This window comes from Drosophila rhopaloa, unplaced genomic scaffold (assembly GCF_018152115.1).
Source record: "Drosophila rhopaloa isolate 14029-0021.01 unplaced genomic scaffold, ASM1815211v1 contig_3, whole genome shotgun sequence".
In the NCBI taxonomy this organism is placed as follows: Eukaryota; Metazoa; Arthropoda; class Insecta; order Diptera; family Drosophilidae; genus Drosophila; species Drosophila rhopaloa.
Genome location: NW_025335123.1, coordinates 9,437,482 through 9,458,840, shown reverse-complemented (window position 1 = coordinate 9,458,840; position 21,359 = coordinate 9,437,482). Strand labels below are relative to the sequence as shown.

Here is a 21,359-nt window from a genome sequence, read left to right as displayed (position 1 = left end):
AGAGGGGCAGGACTGAAAGGACTCCGGAAATGGAGACTCGCTCTCCACCCACTTTTACAATCCTTCGAACGACTTCTGATTTCTTTTCTTACACTCAGGCAAATTTTCAAAAACCTTAAAGCATAATTTATAATATCCTTAATAAAAAAAAAAACAGAAAGCGCAACGGTTCATCATTAAAATTCCCTTTGAAAGGGGTGGAAAAATTTAAAAGAAGTTACACCAATTAAAATCTGATTATAAGTGAATTTATGAGCGCAGAAATGGGTGGCACTTTCTTATGTCCCAGATTCAGGACCCCTAACTCCGGAAAAGTGTTCCCTTATGCTCCCTGCATCACCAGATCCCTGTCCTTTGGCAAGAATTTTTCTTTCAGTGCAGTGCCTGCTTGTTTCTGGCTGTTCTGTGCTGTTCTGCTTTGCTTGTTGCTTGTACACATTTGATTTCCACTGCTAAATGCCAGACACAATGTCAGGACAAGCTGAGTGCTCCCTTAACCAGCCGCCCACACAGCCACATGTATGTAGTTGCAGAGGGGGGGAGGGAGGGAGGGGGGAGTTGACAGGGAACAGGGAACACAACAAGTGCAATAATAATTTCAGCATTGAAGTGAAATTTGAGTGCCAACCAATGCGTGCGAAATCAGCTGGGAGGAGCCATCACAGGATGGAGGATGGAACTGTGGAATGGTGGGGCAATGATGCAGTGAAGCAGTGAAGCAATGGATGTGGGTGTTACAGGACATAGCATCTTTTCCCAATCCTCGACATCCCCGGCGCTGTCTGTTTGCATAGTGGAATGCATGTGCCAAAGCCAAATGAATGCGGTTCCGAATGCTATTGCAATATGACATTGCTGCAGCGTGTCGTAAGCCAGGGGTGTGGGTTGAGGGGGGTTGTCGGGGTCCCTTGTCCCTCGGCAAGGGTCGTGCATTTTAGTTTTATAAGCGATTTGGCCCCAAGCCCCGCCACAGCGCCATGCCCCCTCCATTCTGCGACTGTTTGTCGAAGCGTAAAACAAACAGAAATTGACATGAAAGCCATGCATGCTGTGTGAGGGGCGAGAAGGGGGCTACGGAGGGGGTAAAAAAAAAGGAGGAGAGGGGGTTTTCAATGGGGTGCAGAAGGAGGGCAGAAGGGGTGAAAAAAAAAGGGTAAAGGCAAGGCAAATGGGAAGTCATGTGGCGACCTAAGGGGCGACGAAAAGTAATCAAATGTTGCACACATTTCAACTTGTTATTCTTTCGCCCGTCAACCATTGAGCTACTGTACTCTAATGCGTTCTCATTGGGTTTGCCTCGCCCATATGCTCCTTTTTTTTATCACTTTGCCCCTTTTCAATAAACAATTTTATAGCAGGACAATTAAAATTGACTCTAAAGTACATATATGTACTATAAGAACCAACTTTGTAACTTACAAATATCTGAATTTACTTAAAGATACACTTAATTAACAAATACAAATACTATTTCGAAATTCCTGAAAAGTGCCTTTTTTCAGATTATTTAAAAACCATTTATTATAATACCACAAAAAATAAGATACTTTGAATTTTGAACTTATAAATTCAACTAATAAGCTAATTAGTCCTCCAAATTGGAAGCTAATGAATTAGCCGTCTAATTTTACTACTGGTGAGTACACTAAAACCACATTTATTGGCCGCATAACTCTTTGGACAAACGCAATTGCTCCGCAATTTATTGCCATAAAATAGAGACCCATCAAACCGCTAATCGGAAACTAAGCTATTCAATGGAATTTCGAATAATATCAAAATGCCATAAGCCGTCTTTAAACGCACTGCATAAAGAACGCTAACTTGGAACTCACAAATGGCAATGAAACATATAAAAAGAAAGGAGAAAGGAGAAAGGAGAAAAGAGAGGCAAAAGTATTGCCTACTTATGGGCGCACTCAAGGCAATAAACAATAAAAGGAAACTCTTAAAGCCCATATAGCCAGGCGCTCGAACTGCAATCGAAGCGCAATGGGCCACCGGAGGAGTAGGAGGCCTCCAAAGGAGGCGCCTCCGATGCAGGACTCGGCCCAGGACGAGGTGGGTCGTGGCGGAGTGTCCCTCGGGGCGCACTGGCATGTGCAACTATTAGAACATATAAAACTGTGTGCTCCGTCGTTCGCTGTGAGTGCGCGTGTGTGGATGTCCAAGAGAAATTACATAAAAAATTAAATGGAACACAAGCCTTGGGGGGCCATCAGTATGGGCCATACCCTGCAAAGGCAGGGCAACGGAATCGAATCGAACCGAAATGTGTTCAACGGGCAACCAATTTTGCTACATTTTGTGGCAACTAAACAAATTAGAAAGTTCACAGTGTTCCCTGTGAGATCTTAAGGCAGGGGTATGTACTTTTCCCCTGGAATTGGTGGTATTTCAATGACAACTGAACTGGAATTTAATTGAACTGTCTTGATCGATTCACCCTATAAACGCTTCTTTGACAAAGACATTCTCTTACTTGACAGCTAAATTAGTTTATTGGTTTTTGCATTTACATGAGGTTAAGTAAAGTACCGCTCATGCCTTGATGTTTGTTTTTTATTTCAAAGTTCATTAAACATCAGACTTTTTTCCATAAGATGCAAATGCATAAAAATGCAAGCCATTTAAAACTGCTTCACAAAATGAAGAATTCTATGAAATTGGATTTGCAATTGCAATTTTTAATTAATCAGTCACTTATTTGTCAGCTTCTTTCCAATATTAGTATTAGACCATCAGATGTTATTCATTGGAAAGGGTTGACAGATACAGCTGTCAGCGGTAGAGATCTATGTTAAAAGGCATACCCGTGGGGTTACGGTCAACAATCATCCTATTCCGTTTTTGACGTGGTGGAGAGAAGACATACAGTATGGGAGTGTGAACAAGAAAGGAAAGCTAACTTCGGGCGGAGCCGAAGTTGATATACCCTTGCAGAATACTCTGTAAATTATATTCTCCAATATTATTCATATGATGCATTCTTAATACTCATAAAAAATCACAACTTCCTAACTTTAAAAACACCAAAGTTATGGCATTTCCAATCGTTCAGTTATATGGCAGCTATAAGATATAGTCGGCCGATCCTTATGAAATTTGGTATGTCGGATTGATTGGCCAAAAATAAAACCCATAGAAAATCCCAACTTCTTAACTTTACAAACACCAAAGTTATGGCACTTCCGATCAATCAGTTATATGGGAGCTATAAGATATAGTCGGCCGATCCTTATGAAATTCGGTATGTCGGATTGATTGGCCAAAAATAAAACCCATAGAAAGTCCCAACTTCTTATCTTTAAAAACACCAAAGTTATGGCTTTTCCGATCGTTCAGTTATATGGCAGCTATATGATATAGTCGCCCGATCCGGCTCGTTCCGACTTATATACTACCTGCAATAGAAAGACAACTTTTGGGAAAGTTTCGAGCAGATAGCTTTAAAACTGAGGGACTAGTTTGCGTAGAAACGGACGGACGGACAGACGGACAGACGGACAGACGGACAGACGGACATGGCTATATCAACTCAGGAGGTGATCCTGATCAAGAATATATATACTTTATAGGGTCGGAAATGTCTCCTTCACTGCGTTGCAAACTTTTGACTGAAATTATAATACCCTCTGCAAGGGTATAAAAATAAAAGATAATTGTGAACCAATAACAATCTAAATTGAAAGAAACGAAAATTCCTAACAGCAAATACTACTGTTTTTTGTTTCAAAAGGACAAAGTCAGGAGAATTTACCTTTACTTCGTCATGGACCCACCTAATTCTTGCAAGCTTAGCCAATATTTTCTCATACCTGCCTTTGCAGTTTGCGGCGTACACTCACTTTGATAAGTATGCACACTCTTATTTTGGTTAAATAACATCGACGCCTGTACTTTATTTGAATGACATAAAATAAATGTATGCGATCTTAGTAACTTTTTCGCTATAGATCCTGTGTTCCCAATAGCATTTACCTTATAATTCACCCTACATTTTATGTAGCTCATTTATTATATTTATATTTAAATTATACATATTGTACACATTATATTTTCGTGGAATTATTTGAGTTACATGAAAATGAAAATTGTTTAAATTAGGAATTAATGACAGGAAAATGGATAACTAATGAAATTACTGGGAAGTAAATAACATAAAATAACTAATCGGAATAAATACCCCCACTCCTAGACTCCGACTTCGGAAAAGATCCCACTCAGAATCTGCATTGTATTGTGGTATGCTATTGTGTAGCATCAATTATTATTGAAATCTTTCTGAGAAATCTGAAGTAGTAAATCATTTTCATGTATTGCTTTTAAAAGACCCACTGCTTTTATTGTAAAAACTGTAAGCATATGGCTGCATTTTACCACCCGGCGATAAAGAAAAGGAGCTTAAGAATGTGTTGGCCATCCACAGCTAAGTAAAATGAAATTTGCTGACCAAATCCCAGAAATAATGAATGGCCAGTTGCGGGGCAAATGAGCAGTTGAAAAGGATTGCGCTTTTCCCGAGAACAGCGAGAACATTTTCGCCCTGATATATGAGCGCCGTAGCCTGTGGGCATGGGACATTACCGGAGCTGCCAAAAAGGCTTTCAGGCAACGCCACCGGACCACTCGTAACTCGTAACTCATTTCGAGGAGTTCAAGGCTGCCAACGCACCAGGCCGTGATTGGTGATTTGTGGCCCGAATGCGCAGCCAGATATATGTGGCAGATGGAGATGTACTCACAGTATGTGTCCGTTGTCAGCCGATCGATGGTGTCCTGCTTCAACTTGGAGTTCTTCTTGCCCATGGTGAAGGTTCCTGTTTCCGATGCTGATGCTGATGGTGCTCCTCCTCCTCGTCCTTTGTCTCGTCGTCCTTCTCCTCCTGTGTTTTTCTGGGCTAACTGGCCAAGTGGGTCAGTAAGAGCAGGTAATTGGAGGAGCGTGCCTTATCCCGGTTCAACCTCGGTTCGATCTGCAAGTACAAGTGGCAGCAGATTAAAGATAGTCATCATCCCTAAGCAGAGTGGCCGAAAAAACTGCACACTGTCAAGGGCCTGCACCTGCCATCCTGATGAGCCGTTGCCCCCCAGGCGAAGGGTACTTTGATATTTAAGCACGTCAACGCTGGCTTTCTGTGTGAGCCAGCAACACCAGCACCATTGGCGCCACCCACCCACCACCCACCAACATACCACCTCGAACATCACCGAAAACAAGGCAAAGAACAACCGCAACGACAACAGCAGCCGCAGCACAATGAGGGGGTGGCAAACTGTCCTTCGGGTCCTTCAGGTCCTTCCCCCCCCTTTGCCCCTCGGGCCATCCGTCAGTGCGTCATTCAACTCAACTAAACTCAGTTGAGCCGAAACTTACGGCGCTGGGTTTTGGGCTGGCTTTATCGCACGGTTCGCCTACAATTTCTGGCAATTTCAACCAAATTCCTCATTTCCATACACCGAAATAGCACTTCATTTTGGCAATATTGTTTCCTATACTAAATGCAATGTCCGCAGTTTAAGTAAATGGTATTCGAGGATACGTTTAAATTTCTTATAATACAGTATAAATATACATAACTTGTAATTGCACAAATATATGTCTATAGTTTAATAAACCTAAGACTTTTTGTTAAACTTTTTTAAATTTATTTGTACATAATAATAATTCATTAGAATGCGCCTTGGTATTTAAGTTCCATATTTACATTGTAATTGTTACTAAAATATCACTAAATATTTCTAAAATAGACTTCAGCCTGGAAAATGATAGATAAACGTATATTATAGCCCCCAATGATTTATCCAAGCAATTAACCAGTTGAGTTGAAAAATGAAATACAAGTATTTTAAGACCTTAAATGGAAGTGCAGGGCATTGGATGGTCGTCCTGAAAAAGCCAGTGAACATCCTGTTTGCCTTACCTTTTGCAGTTTTGTGTTTTGTGTACGACAACCATGACGACAATGGCAGCGACGACAGAGCGATGTCTACAAGTTTCCTCCGTGGAGTTGCGTAATTAAAATTTTAATAATTTCCCAGGCAAGTTTTGCCCCATTCCCCTTCCCCTTCGATTCCCCCTGGTGGCGGAGTGGAAACTTTTTTAATTCTTTGTTGCCACTTGACAAGCAAATTGCGTGAGACTTTAATTGACTTTGGATTGGCAATGGGAAGCGACCCCCTCACGTGTGTGTGCCCTAATAATAATTTATGGGCCTGCAACAGCAGAGGCAATAATTAGGCACGAAGTCCGCAAAGAAATCATGACAAATTAGACAGAGTCTTGCATAACGCGCAATCGTAAAAGATCTATCTGCCCGCCGCCCATTTTCATATTTCATTTTACGAGTTCACGAGTTGCGGACAAATTTTGATGGCCCCAAGCGGAAGCTGGCGAAGAAAATGGCCCCGACAGCGGAGGCAACTTTTGATGGAACTTTCAGCTTCAGCTCCAGCTGAAGTCCACAGCAAGTCAACGTGTGGACAGGCCACAACGACGACGACGACAACAATTCTCGACGGATGTGCCCAAAGTTAACTGCTGACAGTGGGAGAAAGTGAAGGGGGGAAGGGGGAGGGGGTCCCCGACTGATGGCTCATGGCAGAAAGGAAAATTAAACAGAGTCCGGAACACGTATAAATTATTCAGCAGATCCAGCTTGGAAATGCTGCACAATGAAGTTACAACTGGAACGGAATAAATCGATTAAATATGGCCATATAATATGGATATTAGCCAGAAGAGAAACTATAAAATTTATTAGCATCTAGAGGGAGCAAAAACGGCCGGGGGTCGTTTCCCAAAAATATTATTCATTCTTGAATAAAATACTATTTATGGTGAGAAATTTAGAAGCAAAACACAGTAAATCATCAAAAACACAAGACGCAGGTGCGTTGCTAGTTCAAAAAACTTTTTCAAAATAATAAATAAATACAATCTATAAGCAAATAGAACACAAATATTTATTATAGGTCTATGGTTGAAAAGAAAAAATGTCGCCAACAGGGGAAATGAATTAGAAAATAATAAAACGAATGACCAGGGCATGAATAAGCCACCACACAATAAGATGCTGTGAAAATTGATTCCCCTCTCGAGCGTCCCTTTAAAGATCATTCGGGGAGGCATTTTGGGCATTCCGCCCCGAGAGTCAGTGGGCAAAAAAATAAGCAAAGGAAGCAATTCCAGCTGAAAAGGGCAAATGTTGCCATAGAAATGGTGATGCAACTGCTAACGAATAGAGACCCACCGATGTGTCCAGTGCCACGTTCACATTCGAGTCCACAGCCATGTCCCTTTGAGTGTCCCTGTCCTTTTACCCTTCCCAGTTGAACAGTCACCCCCCTGTTTTCCCAACACCTTTCTTCCTGCCCTCCCCCCTCTTTTCATCCTGGCCCTAACGCCCCTCCCCACGGAAGTTGTTTGTGCCAGCTGCTTAGGGCGACTGTCTCGTCCCCGACTTCGTCCTCGTCTTCCTCCTCCGGCTCAGTTCCAGTTTCAGTTCCAGCTCCAGTGTCCATGTCCATGTCCATGTCCATGTCTGTGTCTGTCAGAGTCGGAAATTGAAAGGAAAGAAAACGGAGCATACTTTAAGGCGCCTCCGCCGTGGCCTTCTGTCTTGTCTCAGTGTCAGTCATGGCTGATTGTGATTCCCATTCCCATTCCCATTCTGAATCCTATTCCTATACCCACTCCACCTGGCTGTCCGGGGGCATTACGCGATTTCCGGCCAGCTCTAAATGCATTTGCCCCAACTTTCACCCACCAATGCCGCCCAACTCATCGCAGAAAATTATATAAAATGGCCATCGGCGTTGCCATTGAATTGAATAATTGCCAAACGACTTGTAAACAAGTTTGCAAAGACAGGAACGGTGTCTTCGGCTAACGAGCTCTAATGCTAATTTGTTTGGTATTTTCGCCAACTTCGGGGAAACGTGAAACGGAGACAAAGGCGTTGCTCTGGTCCCAACTTGCTCGCTTTAATTGCTTGGGCCGGGGCAATCAAACTGAAACTCGATCAAACTTGAGCTAAGTAAGTTAGGCAATGGCAAGAATAGCCGGCCAGTAACAGGTCGAACTTCTGAATAAAGGGATGAAAATTTCGATGCCCATAAATTAGGAACACCCCAGTGAATACTCAATTTGCAGGAGTTCTGCGTAACTTTTTGCCTGCTTCAAAATCATAATTTTCATCCAACCAGGCGTAACTCAAACACAGCGATAAGTTGCCTTTATAAATTAGGATATAAACAATGTCTCAAACACCCTCGCACCACCAACCACCACCACATTCATTAAGGATTGTGCTGACCACATTTTAGGATGCCTTAATACGAAGCTGCCTTAACGGAGGAGCAGACACGTCTTGGTTTATTTCGCCTTTTAATGGAATTTTTAAGCAAACAATTATTCACGCCAGCTGGAGTTTAGCCCCCCCTTTTTTGAATCAAGAAATTGCAATTTTGGGCAGCCAGCCAAAGTTTTCCGGAACGTCGGCAAAACGGAGGAAGTGGCAGCTTTTGCTGTACCAGTTTTTACCAAGTATTTTTTTGCGTTTGAAATTGTGCAAAATCGTCGCTGAAGAACGAGTTTCAAAAGTGTCCAGTGATTGCGGTCCTTTGTGTTTGATTGAAGATTGATTCGTCAGCTGGTTTTCTTATCGGGAAAATGGCATTAACTTTTGTTTGCCAAGTCCTCTCCGATGTCCTTGGTAATCCCATTAGTTACCTGAGCACTTCACACACCCCGAATTGAATCCCCCTTCCCCGTCGCCCCCAACAGCTTATCACTGTAATTTTTACCCAAAAACTTGCCTTATTTACAGCAGATAAGCTGGCAACCCCACTTTCGCCAATCCTACAAAACAATTTCGGGCTCCAAAGTTTGCCGGCATCTCATGTGTCTGGCTATTAACTTGGCCCTGTGAATTATGCAAATGCCAGCGGAGAAAGCAGAGCTAGAAATTAGTAATAAAAGTTACTTTCGGTCGAAAGAACGACGGGGAAACGGATATAAACAGAAACTCACACACAGGCAAAGTACCCCGAACACACAGAAACCGAGCAGCATACACACACGTGAGCGAAATTTACATAACCTCTTTCATTTTGATTTGATTATTTTCATTCAATTTCGTAAGCCACGCGAACAGGCGAAGGCTGTAGAGGGGGGAGGGGTGGGCGGATATCTGGGGCGTGGGGATTCGGGGAGGGGGGCTGGAATTGCTGACGTCGTCTGGCGCGTCAAAGCGCAACAGCGGGATAAAGAAGAAGCATCCATTGGACAGCAGAGAGCAAAGCGGAATTAGCAAAAAAAAAAAATATAAGACAAGGTGGTGGAAAATTTTGGGCAATACACCGATGTTTTTAATACCCTTGAAAAGGTCCGAATTATGTAAGCGAGCAAATAATACACTTTATATTTTGTGAATTTTAGAAAATTAAATAAAGTTCTGTGAATACAAAGCGATATTTAATAAATTATATTTTAAATATAGGTCTTAATAATATCTTGCCTAATAATAAAGATTTGTTTTATTTTACAGGTTAAATTTAAATAATTTATATAAATAGTATGCACCCCTTAAGTGTCTAAAAATTATAAGAATAAAACAGTGAGTTTTAAAACCCCAAAAGTCCAATACTCAGCAAAAAAGTTTTCCCACTTAATATAATAACCAGCATATACCATATGATTCAAGTTACAACTAAGATTAAGATAAGACATGTTTGTCCATAACTTTTTAAGATTCGACTATGTATATGTAAGGTATCTTCAGCTTAATCAAATGTTGTGTCCTCTAACCAATGGAAAACCTATGTCAAAGTGTCCAAGCTGACAGAAAGATGATATAGGGTATACGTGTTCTGGAGAAACAAACAGTGGGGACAAAAATTGAATATTTTATCACTGGAGAGGGAGTGCCAGTTACAATGTGCTTGTGTGCGGCTCTCAGTTACCCTTTTTTTGGGGGCTGTCCTGGGCAGTCTATTAGGCGGAGTCTAACCTGAACCCCCCCCTCCCCCTCCACCCCTTATTCAATACTTTTTCGGGGGTCATGTTATTCTGTGTCCTCGTACCTTTTCAGCATTTTTCATTCGGCTCTTGTCTCTCCCACTTTTGCTTTTTTTTTGGCTCTTTGGCTAAGTAAGTCGTTAAGTTGTCAGACTTGACTCTAAATGTGTGTATGTGTGTGTGTGAGCTGGCCCATTGTGTTTGTGTTCGTGTGGCTTTATCAATAAAGGAGCTCTTTGACAGGACATCAACTGGCAGGAGCCTCGCACTTGGCTGAGCAATATTTGCCCGGCTTTAACCCTTTACACCAGACCAAAACCAAATAAACAAACATTGGGATCGCTTAAAATATTTTCCAGAATTTGTCTTACATTCCAAACAGATTTTTTTTCTTTCCTCTCGTCTGCGGTTTTGGTTTTTCGGCTTTTTTGGCTTCGGTTTTTTGTTTTTTGTTTTTTTTTTTGTTTTGTGTTTTTTACATTTGCTAGCGCTCCACCAAGAGTAAACAACAACAGAAACAAAAAAATTAGAAAGAGGCGGATGCGGGTGCGGCGACTCCGGCTTTTTGGATGGGCGGAACTCGGACTCGGATGCGGATACGGATGCGGATGCGGATGCGGACAGAGGACTCGGATGGCTCCGGGCTCGGGTTTTCGTTCCGTTCGTGGCACGGTCTGAAAATCAACTGAAAAGCTTCGGTTCGGAGCGGAGCGCAATCAACAGTAGGTCGAATGTCCTTGCTGATACGAGCCGCCGACGAAGTTTAACGAGGCGCGTCCTCGTGATTCCGCCACTCCCCCGCAACTCCCTGGCATCCCCGAGAGCTTTCTGCAGAACGCAATCATCATGGCAGCAGCAGCAGAAGAAGCAGCAGCAGAAGGAGCCGCCGGAAGTCATGAGGCTGTGAGGGATTCGGGCACAAGGATGGTGGCGAAAGCAGCTAAGCCAACACAGATATCGCCCGAGTAGTTTAAATAAATAAATAAATTCTTGGCTTATTTTAATGGCATCAAGTGGCACAGGCTCTCTTTATATTTTTGTTCTTCTGTGCCTCGGGCGGCTCTCTGGTCACACTGGTGGAAATCCCCTTCAAGGAGCTGGGCGGCCCAGCAACCACAATGCCCGGGGGCCTGGAGATCCAGCAGAAGAGATTGCCGTCAAATTGGTAAACGTCCTCGGGCATTTGACAGCCGAAATCTGATCATGAAATCGGATAATATTTAAATTCCTATCTGCGGGGAATGTGTATTCCCTTGGCGCGCGCTTAATGTCCCCGACAGTTTTGCGGTCAATGCATTTAATTAGGACCATTTCTGGCCCAGGTCGGCTCTCTTGCGGCTTTTCGCTTTTTTAATTATGTAATGCAATTTATTAATTTCAATTTTCATTTCCATTTGTATTCATTTGCGCGCACCTGTGCAGGAAGCCCAGCAGTAGCGCTAGCAAACTCATGCAGCCAAAATGGGAGCAACGTGCCGTATGCGTAATATTAGCGCATTAATATGTGCCACAGCCATGTGTGTGCGGGTGTGCGTGTGTGAGTGTGTGTGAGTGTGTGGCCGAGTGTGCGTGAGTCTGACAAGAAAAGGCAGCGGCTTAAAAATATCCAGCGAATAAATACAGAAGGTATGCGGAAAGGAACGGGGAACGCCAGTAATTCGACATTACGAGCATTAACTCCCACGCCAGAGTGCCAACCTGCCACTCGCTCCCTCTCGCTCCCCCCTCCGCCCCATATTGCCCTCTCACTCCCACAACTCACCACAGGAGCTTTCCTTCTGCGACACAAAAAGCTCATGCTGCGGCGAAGCTTTTCCGCTGGCCATTGACGACGCTCAGCTGCTGGGTTTTTGGCGCCACGAAAAATCGTATCGCGAACGGAAAATCTCATCTAATCTAATCGCATTAAATCAGCGATGTTCACGCCAACGCCAACGCCACGCCCCCTCCACCCCTTCTCCCGCAAGGCAGCACCTGACCGCCCACAGCGCTTATCAGCGCATAAACAACGAAAAAATTGTTTATCATAAGCAGCGTGGGAAGTTTTGCGTATAGGGGTGGAGGATATTTCAAAAAAATTCTGCTCTTAAAATAAAATAATTTGTAAAGCTTAAAAAAGTTTAAAAAAAAAGGAAAAATTATGTATTTTAATCTGCTTTAAATGTTGTAAGCTTGCTCATCACCATCAGAAGGTAAAATGTTTGATGGCAACTATAAAGCAAGGGAACTGCATTAATATTACTGAAAACCATTTGGAACAAACATTTGGAACCTATTTAAAGGTATTGTGAGTATATATAATTTTTATGAGAAATAACCTAAATTGTTTTATTCATTTATTGAATTTATTTATTACAAATGATTAAACAGTTTACAAAACTGAAGCTAACATAGTACAAGGGCATACATTAAGAGTTAGGATTACTTTGTAATTTTTAGAAATTTGTTCCTTTAGGTGTGTTGCTTAAAAAACCCTTTTTACATTTCTGTTCCAAATTTTGTAAACTATCCATTTGCTTGAAATATAACCAAAACTGAAACTAAATTGAATTCGTATGCAAAATAGTGTAAACAGTCAGGAATCTAGTTTTAGCCACTATCCAAATCAGTTGGAATATTTATCATACGCCATGTGGTCAGGTGGTATTTCCCTTTGCGCTTATCGGTGCGGATGGCGGAACAAAAATATTTATCATACGCAGCGTGGTCCGGGCTGAAGGGTCGGCGTGTCGAGGAGTTTACCCCGCTGACGTTGTTGATGCAAAGTTGGTTCCGCCCTCAATGCCCCACACCCCCCCCCCTCACTCCCCTCGGGTATTTTGCACCCTTGCTCGAGCGCCATATCGTTTAACTGCCTTAAAGCCATTGTTAATTAGTGCACCGACCTTGTCGTAATTAGTGCGCCCACTGCACATGGCTTAGGCGAAGGGGAAGGGAAGGGGGAGGGGGAGGGTGAGGTAAAGGGGTTAAGGAGCAGTAGGCTGAGCAAACCTCAAGCCAACGAAAATTTTGTGTTCAGTTTTTGGCGAGTGCCGCCGGCGTTGCAAGAGGAATGGGGAAGGGGGGGGGGGCGGAGGAGGGGAATGGAGCGAATAGTTCCAAGGGGCTTGGGGCACGTAAGCCAGCACAAGCGGATAATAAGTTTTGCATTAGGCGGGAGCAAGGCAAATGCAATTTTCGGTTGGCGAATGGCCCCCCGAAGGCAAAAAGTAAGGGGCGGCTGCATTGCTTTGCAGTTTTGTTAAATAAGCTAATGATCCAAGAAGAAGAAGTAGTAAAAGCCGAGCAAATTCCAAGAACTCCTTAAAGTTATCCGAAAACTAAATCCCAAAATGTAGAAAAACAGAAAAATAAAAACGGGCATTAGCAAAGAGGAAATTAAGAAACGAAAGACTGAAGCTTAGGTGCTAGAGCTACACAAATTCAAGGCACTTGCATTCGAATGCGTGCAACAACAACCACTATGCTAATCAACGGCCATAAAAACTGGCTACGAAGTAAGCACAAGCTGAGGAAAAAACAATGGTGAGGCAACCAAATGCAGAACGAAGTGCATAAATCTCGGATTGAAATTATGCACACACACGAGCAGGGAAGTGCCAACAAAACGGGGAGGAAAAACTAGAGGAAAAGCGGTGGGACAGGGAAAATGCCAGCTGACGCAGCCTGCTGCTGGAAATCAATCTGTACGAGGAGCTTAGAGTGGCTTAATAGCCGGCATAGCTCACCCACTTTCTGCAGCCACAAAAAATACTTTTCAGACGCGCCGCAGATGTCTATTAGCTGGCTCAGTGCCTGCCACATTTAAATACAAATTAAAAAACAATTAAACATTTTCCCCAACGGAAGCCCACGCCCACGCCCTCACCCACGCCCACGCCCAAAAATAATTAAGCGCATAATTATTTAATTTGACGAGTGTGTGTGCGTGTTTGGCAGCCGAGGGAATTTACGAGGAAGTGCCTCATAAGCCAAAATGAGCGAAGGACAAGCACGAGAGTATTGAGAAATGCTGGCGATATGAAAATTAATAGACGCACTTCCAAAGTGGCAAAAACAGGAACAAACAAGAGCCCAAGGAGGCGGCGGAGTGGGTGGCCCGGAACACTTGAAGTGTCGTGTGAACGGGTGCTCGACTGCAGAACACCCTCCCCCACAAACTGGCACACCCTGAACCACCCTAAAACACCCCCTTCCCCCCCCTCCCACCATCCCAGCCAGAGGCGACAGCTTCCAGACACTTCACCGAATGCCGGCGCCAGCATCAGACAGAGGGGGAGGGGCAGACACATCGAGGGGCTACTGGTTTCTGGGTGTTGGGTGCGGAGTGCTGGGTGCGGGGTGCTGTGTGCTGGGGGCCAACAAACGTGGCGTATGCTTGATATTTGAGTAGGGATTCGGGAGCAAGTTGCAACTGATTTGGCAGATTGTCAAAATATTAAAAACTCAGATCTAATTGATGATGAGGGTGGGTCCCAGTGTGGTTTTCTGGATGGATCTCTAGGTGGATCCCTGAGTGGATCCCTGAGTGGATCCCTGGGTGGATCCCTAGGTGGATTCCTGGATGGATCCCTGACTGCATTACTGGGCTCCCCAAACTATCCCAGCCTTTCCGCCTTAATGATCCGCCTCTCTTTAAGCTGGCCCTCTTTAACTACCATTTGCCAACCCACCCATCTGGACCATTTGTTGTTATTATTAATTTTATGCGCCATATAAACGGTGGAAGGACCCTAAAAAGTCAGCAGCGTCATGTAAACAAAAGCCTCCAACGTCGCTCCATTGACTACAACAACGAAGGGCAACGAAAACAGCTCACAATATATAAAAAAAATGGCCACTGTGTGGGAAATACATATTAAGAAAAGGGACAGGCGACAAAGCAACGGATATTGAAGTGGGGAAACAGGGAAAAAGACACAAAAATAAACATAAAATATCGCATAAAAAATCGAGCGGAAATAGCTAGCATAAAACTTGGAATTTAATTATCATTTTTAAGTCGTTAAAAGCGTTTGACAACTTTTGACTAGGCCTGTAATATTGTTTATTAAAAAATAAGATAAAAGGCTAATAAAGAATATATATATAGTTTATGGGATCGGAAACACTTCTTTTCCTCTGTTAGATACTGTTTTCATAAACTCTATTTTCCTGCAAGAAACAGGTACAAAATCCCGAACATTGGTGTTTACTTTGCGTCTTAAATATCCTACTACTAATCAAACATATTTGTAGCCCAATTTCTTATATAATCTAGACAAGTTGTTTTAACCAGTTAAAGATAAATAATAACAAATGATCTTATTTATTAAAATATAAAGGCTTATATCAGAATTGTATTTCTATAGACTATAAACTAAGACACGGAAAACGCAGGATTGTCTTAAGTTCCATTTACCAATCCTCTTCTTTTCCAAAAACCATACCTTCCAACTCATTAAAAACTCTGACATTTTGGTCGCCTGCCAACTATCGCACATGTGCCTTAATGTGTATGTGGTTCTGTGGTCCATGCCATCCATGCCATTGTCATTGCCATTGACTTGGTCCCGTTCTTGGCCGTGGTCTTGGTCTTGGGTCCTGGTCGACGTCATATTGTGTTTGGCAAATCGTTTGCGATAAAGCCAACTACATAATGTCTCTGTAGGCCAGGGAAAGGAAAGGAGGTCGGGACACATAAAAATGCTAAACCAGCGCTATGCTGGCGTCGCAGCGCCGCACATACAAATACCAAATACCAATTTCCAACCCTCTGACCCCATCGCTTCCCTCCATATGTGGGTCCTGGGATAATGTGCGTTATCCTTGATTGCCTGCCTCGATATTGGGCCACGGGCTAAGGCTCAGGCTCAGGCTCATTCTCAGGCCAAGGGATATGGGATATGGGATATGGGAACATGGCCGGGCTGCAAACAAGCCGCTTAAACTTGCCTCTCGGTTCACCATCCTCGGGCAAAGTTTGATGCTCTTCGGAAAAAAGGGGTAATATGACTGTGAAATGAAGCTGGAATGGTCCGCTTTATTTTTCCTTTGTATTTCTAAGTCAAAATTTAAAAAGACCACTAAAAAACCATTGTAATTTAAATTAAATAAATTAAATTTTTAATTTGTCAAGCTTATTGTTCATTTATAGAATTTTTTGTATTGCGTTGTTATTCCTATTAAACATAACATTGACTTAATTCTTTACGTTTTTTAATTCGTTGGCAATAACTTTTTGCATTTTCAATTTTAATAGCATTTAAAGCCCCTAGAGAGCATCAGAACAATCACTTTTGTTACAAACTGCATAAATTATATTCACCATGCAAGTGTAAAGTTCAGTATGCCATTCCCTTTCCTGAGTGGATTATTTCTTCAATCAAAAAAAGTTATGGAAAGTATAGTGGTTCATACTTAGTATGCCCATTAAAATGAAATTGCTATATAAAAGCGTATGCCGCAGTTCGGTTTTTCGGATTACCCAAATCCTGATTGTTTCACTTTTCTGTGTCTTTGTCGCTGAGCCTATCGTGATTTGGCTCTTTTCGGCTCTGGGCGCTCCTTTCAGCTCCTGATTCCTTCTGATTCCTTTTGATTCCTTCTGGCCTCTTGCCTTTGTGCTTTATGCTCATCATCATTTGCCGGGGCGCAGAAATCGCAACAGAATCAGATTTTAGCCTCTTTTTCGGCGGCTAATTGGTGCCCAAATGCCGCCTGGCGGATGATTCCCATTCTGCCCCCTCCCCCCAGAAAAGCTAACTGGGGAATGGGATGGAGGGGTGGTGTGTGGAGGGGTGGTGTGTGGAGGGGTGGGCGACGTCGTCCAGGGGCAACTAGCTAAACAACAATTTTAATTGCGACCAGGCAGAGTCAACGTCTGGGACTCGAGCCAAAGGCAAATGAGCGAACGCTCCAAGAAATATGAACGAGGTCAATGATTGTTTACACTACCCTCGAATGCTGTTTACTTCGGGCATGAGACAGGGGGACAGGGGGACGAGGGGAGGGGGGTGGGGGGTGGGGTGGCAGCAGGTGGGGTGGTGGCACGGTGGGGTTAGTTGTAGTTACCAGACACCTTGGAGGCAACGCCTTCGGCGAACACCAGATAGTGAGAAAAACAAGGAAATTCAGTAATTACAAAAAATAGCAAGATATAATTATTTATCTTATCTTTATTTGTCTGAAAAGTAGAAAAATACAACTGAACCTCTAGTTTGGGCTTATGATTTGTATTTTTCTATGGTATTTGTAAAACGAAAATCAGCATCAACATTCCATCAACACACCACATTTAAAATTAAAAAAAGTCATTTTCTCTTATTCTTAACGTTCTTCTACTTGGATTTCAACTTCTAGCCTATAGATAAATGATAATCCTGTATCTCAAATCTAAGCGAAAGTGGTTGTCCCATTAGTTTGCAATTTATGTAAAATGTTTTTATGGAAGAGAGTTTATTCCACTGTAGCCGCCATTATGCCTCGAGTCTTCAATGAGCGCGTGTGTGCGGGTGTGTGCGTGTGTGTGCAAGTGTGTCTGGGGCACACATAGAAAGTGTGGGAGGGGGACAGAATTAAAGAACAAAGAAAGCGATGCATAAACACTTGCCTGTGCCACTACAGATTCCTCAGTTGTTGCCTCATTTAAGTGAACATTTTAAAGTGGCAAAATATGCTAATCAATAACAAGGAAACCGGAAGGAATTTATCCAAAATCCGTTGATAATATTGGTGTTTTTAAAATCACATTTAAATGCGTCTAAAAGTATATATTTGAATGCGAAAGTCCGATGTATTCATTCCAAAAGGCTACGCTCTATTTTCCATTGCATACTTTTGGACCCCTTGAAAAAAGATTTCAAAACCATTGTGATTTCCGTAGCATCCCCAATATTATGAACCCAAATTGAAATATCCAAAACCCAATCTAAGTAGTCGCCACCCAGAGTCTCATCGACGAACCGTTCAAAATTTGACCAGTCACAACATTTTCTACCTTTCTACCGGGTTAACATACACATCTACCTCTCCACAATTATTCACTACAATATCACTAATATCGATTATATATATATTTTTTTTTTCAATTTTCCCAAGATGCCTCGCTTTCAGAACTGTTCCTCGGAATTAAAGCGCGATCTCTGCGAGTGCTGGCTGATCGTGTTCTTCGGGATATTTGTCCGCTGGAATCAATGGCGTCTGTTGGCCCACGTTCCGGTGTCGCCACTGGATCCCCTGTACACCCATCCCGTGGCTGACAATCAACGCTGGGCGGGATTGTTCTTCGTCTCCGGCGTCCTGATGGCCATCCTGCAGTACAGACCGCTCTATGTGCGCCGCTGTCGCCATCGCATCCACCTGCTGATGCTGGTGGCCGAGATGTGGCTGATGCTCCAACTGGCCGAGTGGCTGGACTACCAGCTGTGGCAGCCCTTCCTGGGCATCATCCGCGAACTGCTCCTGGCCCTCGGACGGGCTCAGTGGGGCGCCTGGCTATTCGGCCATCTTCCCGGAGTTTGCGAATGGCTTTCAAGTGGCGATGCCTTCGACGCCTTCTGCCTGATCTCCTCGTTCGCCATCTTCTTCGCCGCCCTCGACTCGACGGCCGTGTACTGGCGGAAGTCGGTGAACTTCCTGCTGCTCGGCTGCTTGCCGGAAAATCCAGACCTCACGCTGTTCATCAAGGAGGCGCGCCAGCAAAGGGACCTCATGCGACGGATGAACGGCCTGCCACCGGATCCCTCGCCCGAAACCTTGATATCCAGGCGCATGTGCCACGCCTGCCGGCAGGATACAAAGATCAAGAACCGACGGGTTGCTTAGGTCCATTAAGAAACCAGACCTCAAGATACCCGATAACCTGACAACCTGACAACCCATTGACCAACGGAACGAACTCCTGAGGACCAAATGAACACTTAAAAGCCTAGAAGACTTTTCAAAAGAATCAGTGATATAGAACCGTATCTACTCAAAGACAACTGCAGCTTTTTACCTTAAATGTGATAGGCTAAATTTAATTCTGATAATCAGATTTATTTGTGATACTCTCTATATTTATGAATATAAATTAAATTTGTCTTAGGATGTTCTAAAAAAAAGCGTGAATTTGATTGTGTGTACATTTCTGGTAAGCATTGGTAAACACAAGATATATTAAAATATTCTTTGACATTTTTATTATATACATTGTACGTTCTATTAGATTTCTGGTAACCAAAAGTTGTCTACATCAAACACTTAACCAGTACTTCCTTGATAACCAGCGAATACTTATTTAAATACTCTTTAGCAAAACTTAATGTGATCTAGTAAAGCCTCGCCGAGATTTGTCAATTTTGGAAGGATTTAAAAACCACACATACTACATTGCATTTATTTTAACACTAACCACTTAACTACAGGTTAAACGCCTTGTGCTTACCTTGCCCACCAGAAATTAAGACCGACATAATTTCAAGAGGCGCTATTTCTTTAAGGGCCCTCTAGGAGCCAGTAAACCGCTTTATCATAAACAATGGAAGCATAAGGAAATGCCACAAGTCACTGGTCTAGGGTCCCCAAACTGCCGAGATAACCGCAGATTAAATTCCGCGCCCAAAGATGACAGCGACCACACGAGGGCCGCAAATCAAATGGGAAATGCAAACCAATCCGCTCATTAAACAAACCCCCCTTTTGCCGCAGGGAATCTGCCTAATTATTGGGTTTGCTGGGATAGATATGGGGTAATGCTGTTTATCCAGGGAACGCAATTCACATACCTGGCACTCATTTGTGGGCTCGTCGAACGCTGCGGTGGGTCCTCGGTGGGTCCGTGTTTGCGATGACAGTAATCAACTGATTAAGCGTAATTATAAATGTAATTTCCACTCAAACAGAAACAGAAACATAAACAGAAACACAAGCCTGCTACAAAGTCTTTTTTTTGTCTTTGGCTTAAAAACAAAGTGCAGGACCGTTTATCGCATTAGCGCGCACACTTAATTGGAATTCACTGGTTGTGTGGGGGTGGGGGGGGTGGGTGGTGGGAGTGAGTTTGGCAGAGGAAGTGATTTAAAATATGCACAGAGCACGCGAGCGGCCCAAAAAAAAAATATATATTCGGAAAAAAAAGCGAAAAAAAAAACAGAGAAAACAGAAGAAACAATGAGGAAACCGAAAATCGAGTCGCGAACATGCAACTTGTGCGAATGGCAATCGAATGCCAGCAGCCGCACAAATGCCCTGGGCCTCAGTCGCAGTCGCTGTCGACGTCGGCAGCGCTGCCGACGTTGGCAGAGCAATTGAGCAATTGAAGAATTTACTTTGCATTTCTTGCAGGTGCCGCCTGTCGTGGTTCGGCGGTGACTAATTATTGCTCAGGTTCTCAGCCCGGCTCTCTTCCTCTTGGCCTCTGCCTAAATATAGTAAATAATAAAAATTTCTGGCGAATAACAAAAGGCAAAACTGGCGAGCAAATAAACAATAAAACGGCAGCCGCAGATACAGATACGGATACGGCAGCAGGCAAATCAAACGAACCGTTTATTGGGCTGCTCCTATATGTATCTCGGTTGGATAGATCGGCGCCTCGACGAACTGTGCAGACGCTTCTCCTAAACAGCACCAGTCTCTTTGATCTACACCCTTCAGATTTCCATTTGTTAACGCTACTTTACAATCTGTCCAATCATTTAGGGAACACAATTAAACATTCTAAAGGTTTCCCTAAGACAATCCACAAACATTGATTGTAATTTCTGATTAGTTTCACAATGTAGAGAAAATTTCGATTTAGTAAAGTGAATTGCGCCATGTCACCGGCGATTCCCAATATTTTTAAATTGCAAGCATATATATTGCTTTCCATAGGAACGGTATCAATTTGTTTAGCTTTTTATTGCCTTGGATCATCTTTTCGCTTCTCAGAACAGAAAAGTCTTTAAGATATTTTTGGATTCGTCTTATCGTTCATTCTACAGTAGAATTTTATATTTTTCGCAGCTAAGAACTACACTAGCCGACATCAAAACAGAAAATTTTCCAATATTATAATTAAAGATTTTAAGTGACTACCAATACCAATATATCTTTATATTTATAGTGTATCGTATACAAAGTATTTAAGTTCAAATTCTTGCTTGTATTAAATACAATAGAAATCTATAATTAAATGCATTGTTCTTGCACAGTCTTATTGCTCACATGAATCAGAAGTTATTATAAGATTATTGATTGGTTTTTTTTGATTGGACTGTAATTGTTGCCCTTTCTACCAATTAAACAGTCGCTTGAGATCTGTTTATGGCCCATCAGATCATGTCCGCTAATCATTGATGACGAACAAGTGGTGATCACTTGACGGATCAAAACT

The 21,359-nt window shown here is 42.9% G+C and overlaps 2 protein-coding genes across 3 annotated transcripts in view; one reads left to right on the top strand and one right to left on the bottom strand.

The window, feature by feature from the left end:
• The window catches only part of LOC108045072 (frequenin-1), a 31,536-nt gene extending 11,523 nt beyond the window's left edge, over positions 1-20,013 (bottom strand). Inside the window, exons 1-2 of one of the 2 annotated variants that reach the window (XM_017124260.2) lie at positions 19,768-20,013; positions 4,746-4,976 (exon numbers count right to left, since the gene is read on the bottom strand). In XM_017124260.2, the coding sequence (XP_016979749.1) occupies positions 4,746-4,809 (64 nt within the window). In that variant the 5' untranslated portion in view covers positions 4,810-4,976; positions 19,768-20,013. Of the gene's footprint in view, positions 1-4,745; positions 4,977-10,392; positions 10,683-19,767 lie in introns of those variants that run through there. The other variant, XM_017124268.2, reaches the window with a different exon arrangement.
• LOC108045063 lies at positions 17,965-19,014 on the top strand. The gene has a single exon (XM_017124247.2). The coding sequence runs from the start codon at positions 18,101-18,103 to the stop codon at positions 18,824-18,826; it is 726 nt and encodes a 241-aa protein (XP_016979736.1). The 5' UTR covers positions 17,965-18,100; the 3' UTR covers positions 18,827-19,014.
• Positions 20,014-21,359: the final 1,346 nt, after the last annotated feature.

Coding starts and splice junctions, on each gene's coding strand:
- LOC108045063 (XM_017124247.2), top strand. CDS start 18,101: ATGCCTCGCTTTCAGAACTGTTCCTCGGAATTAAAGCGCGATCTCTGC.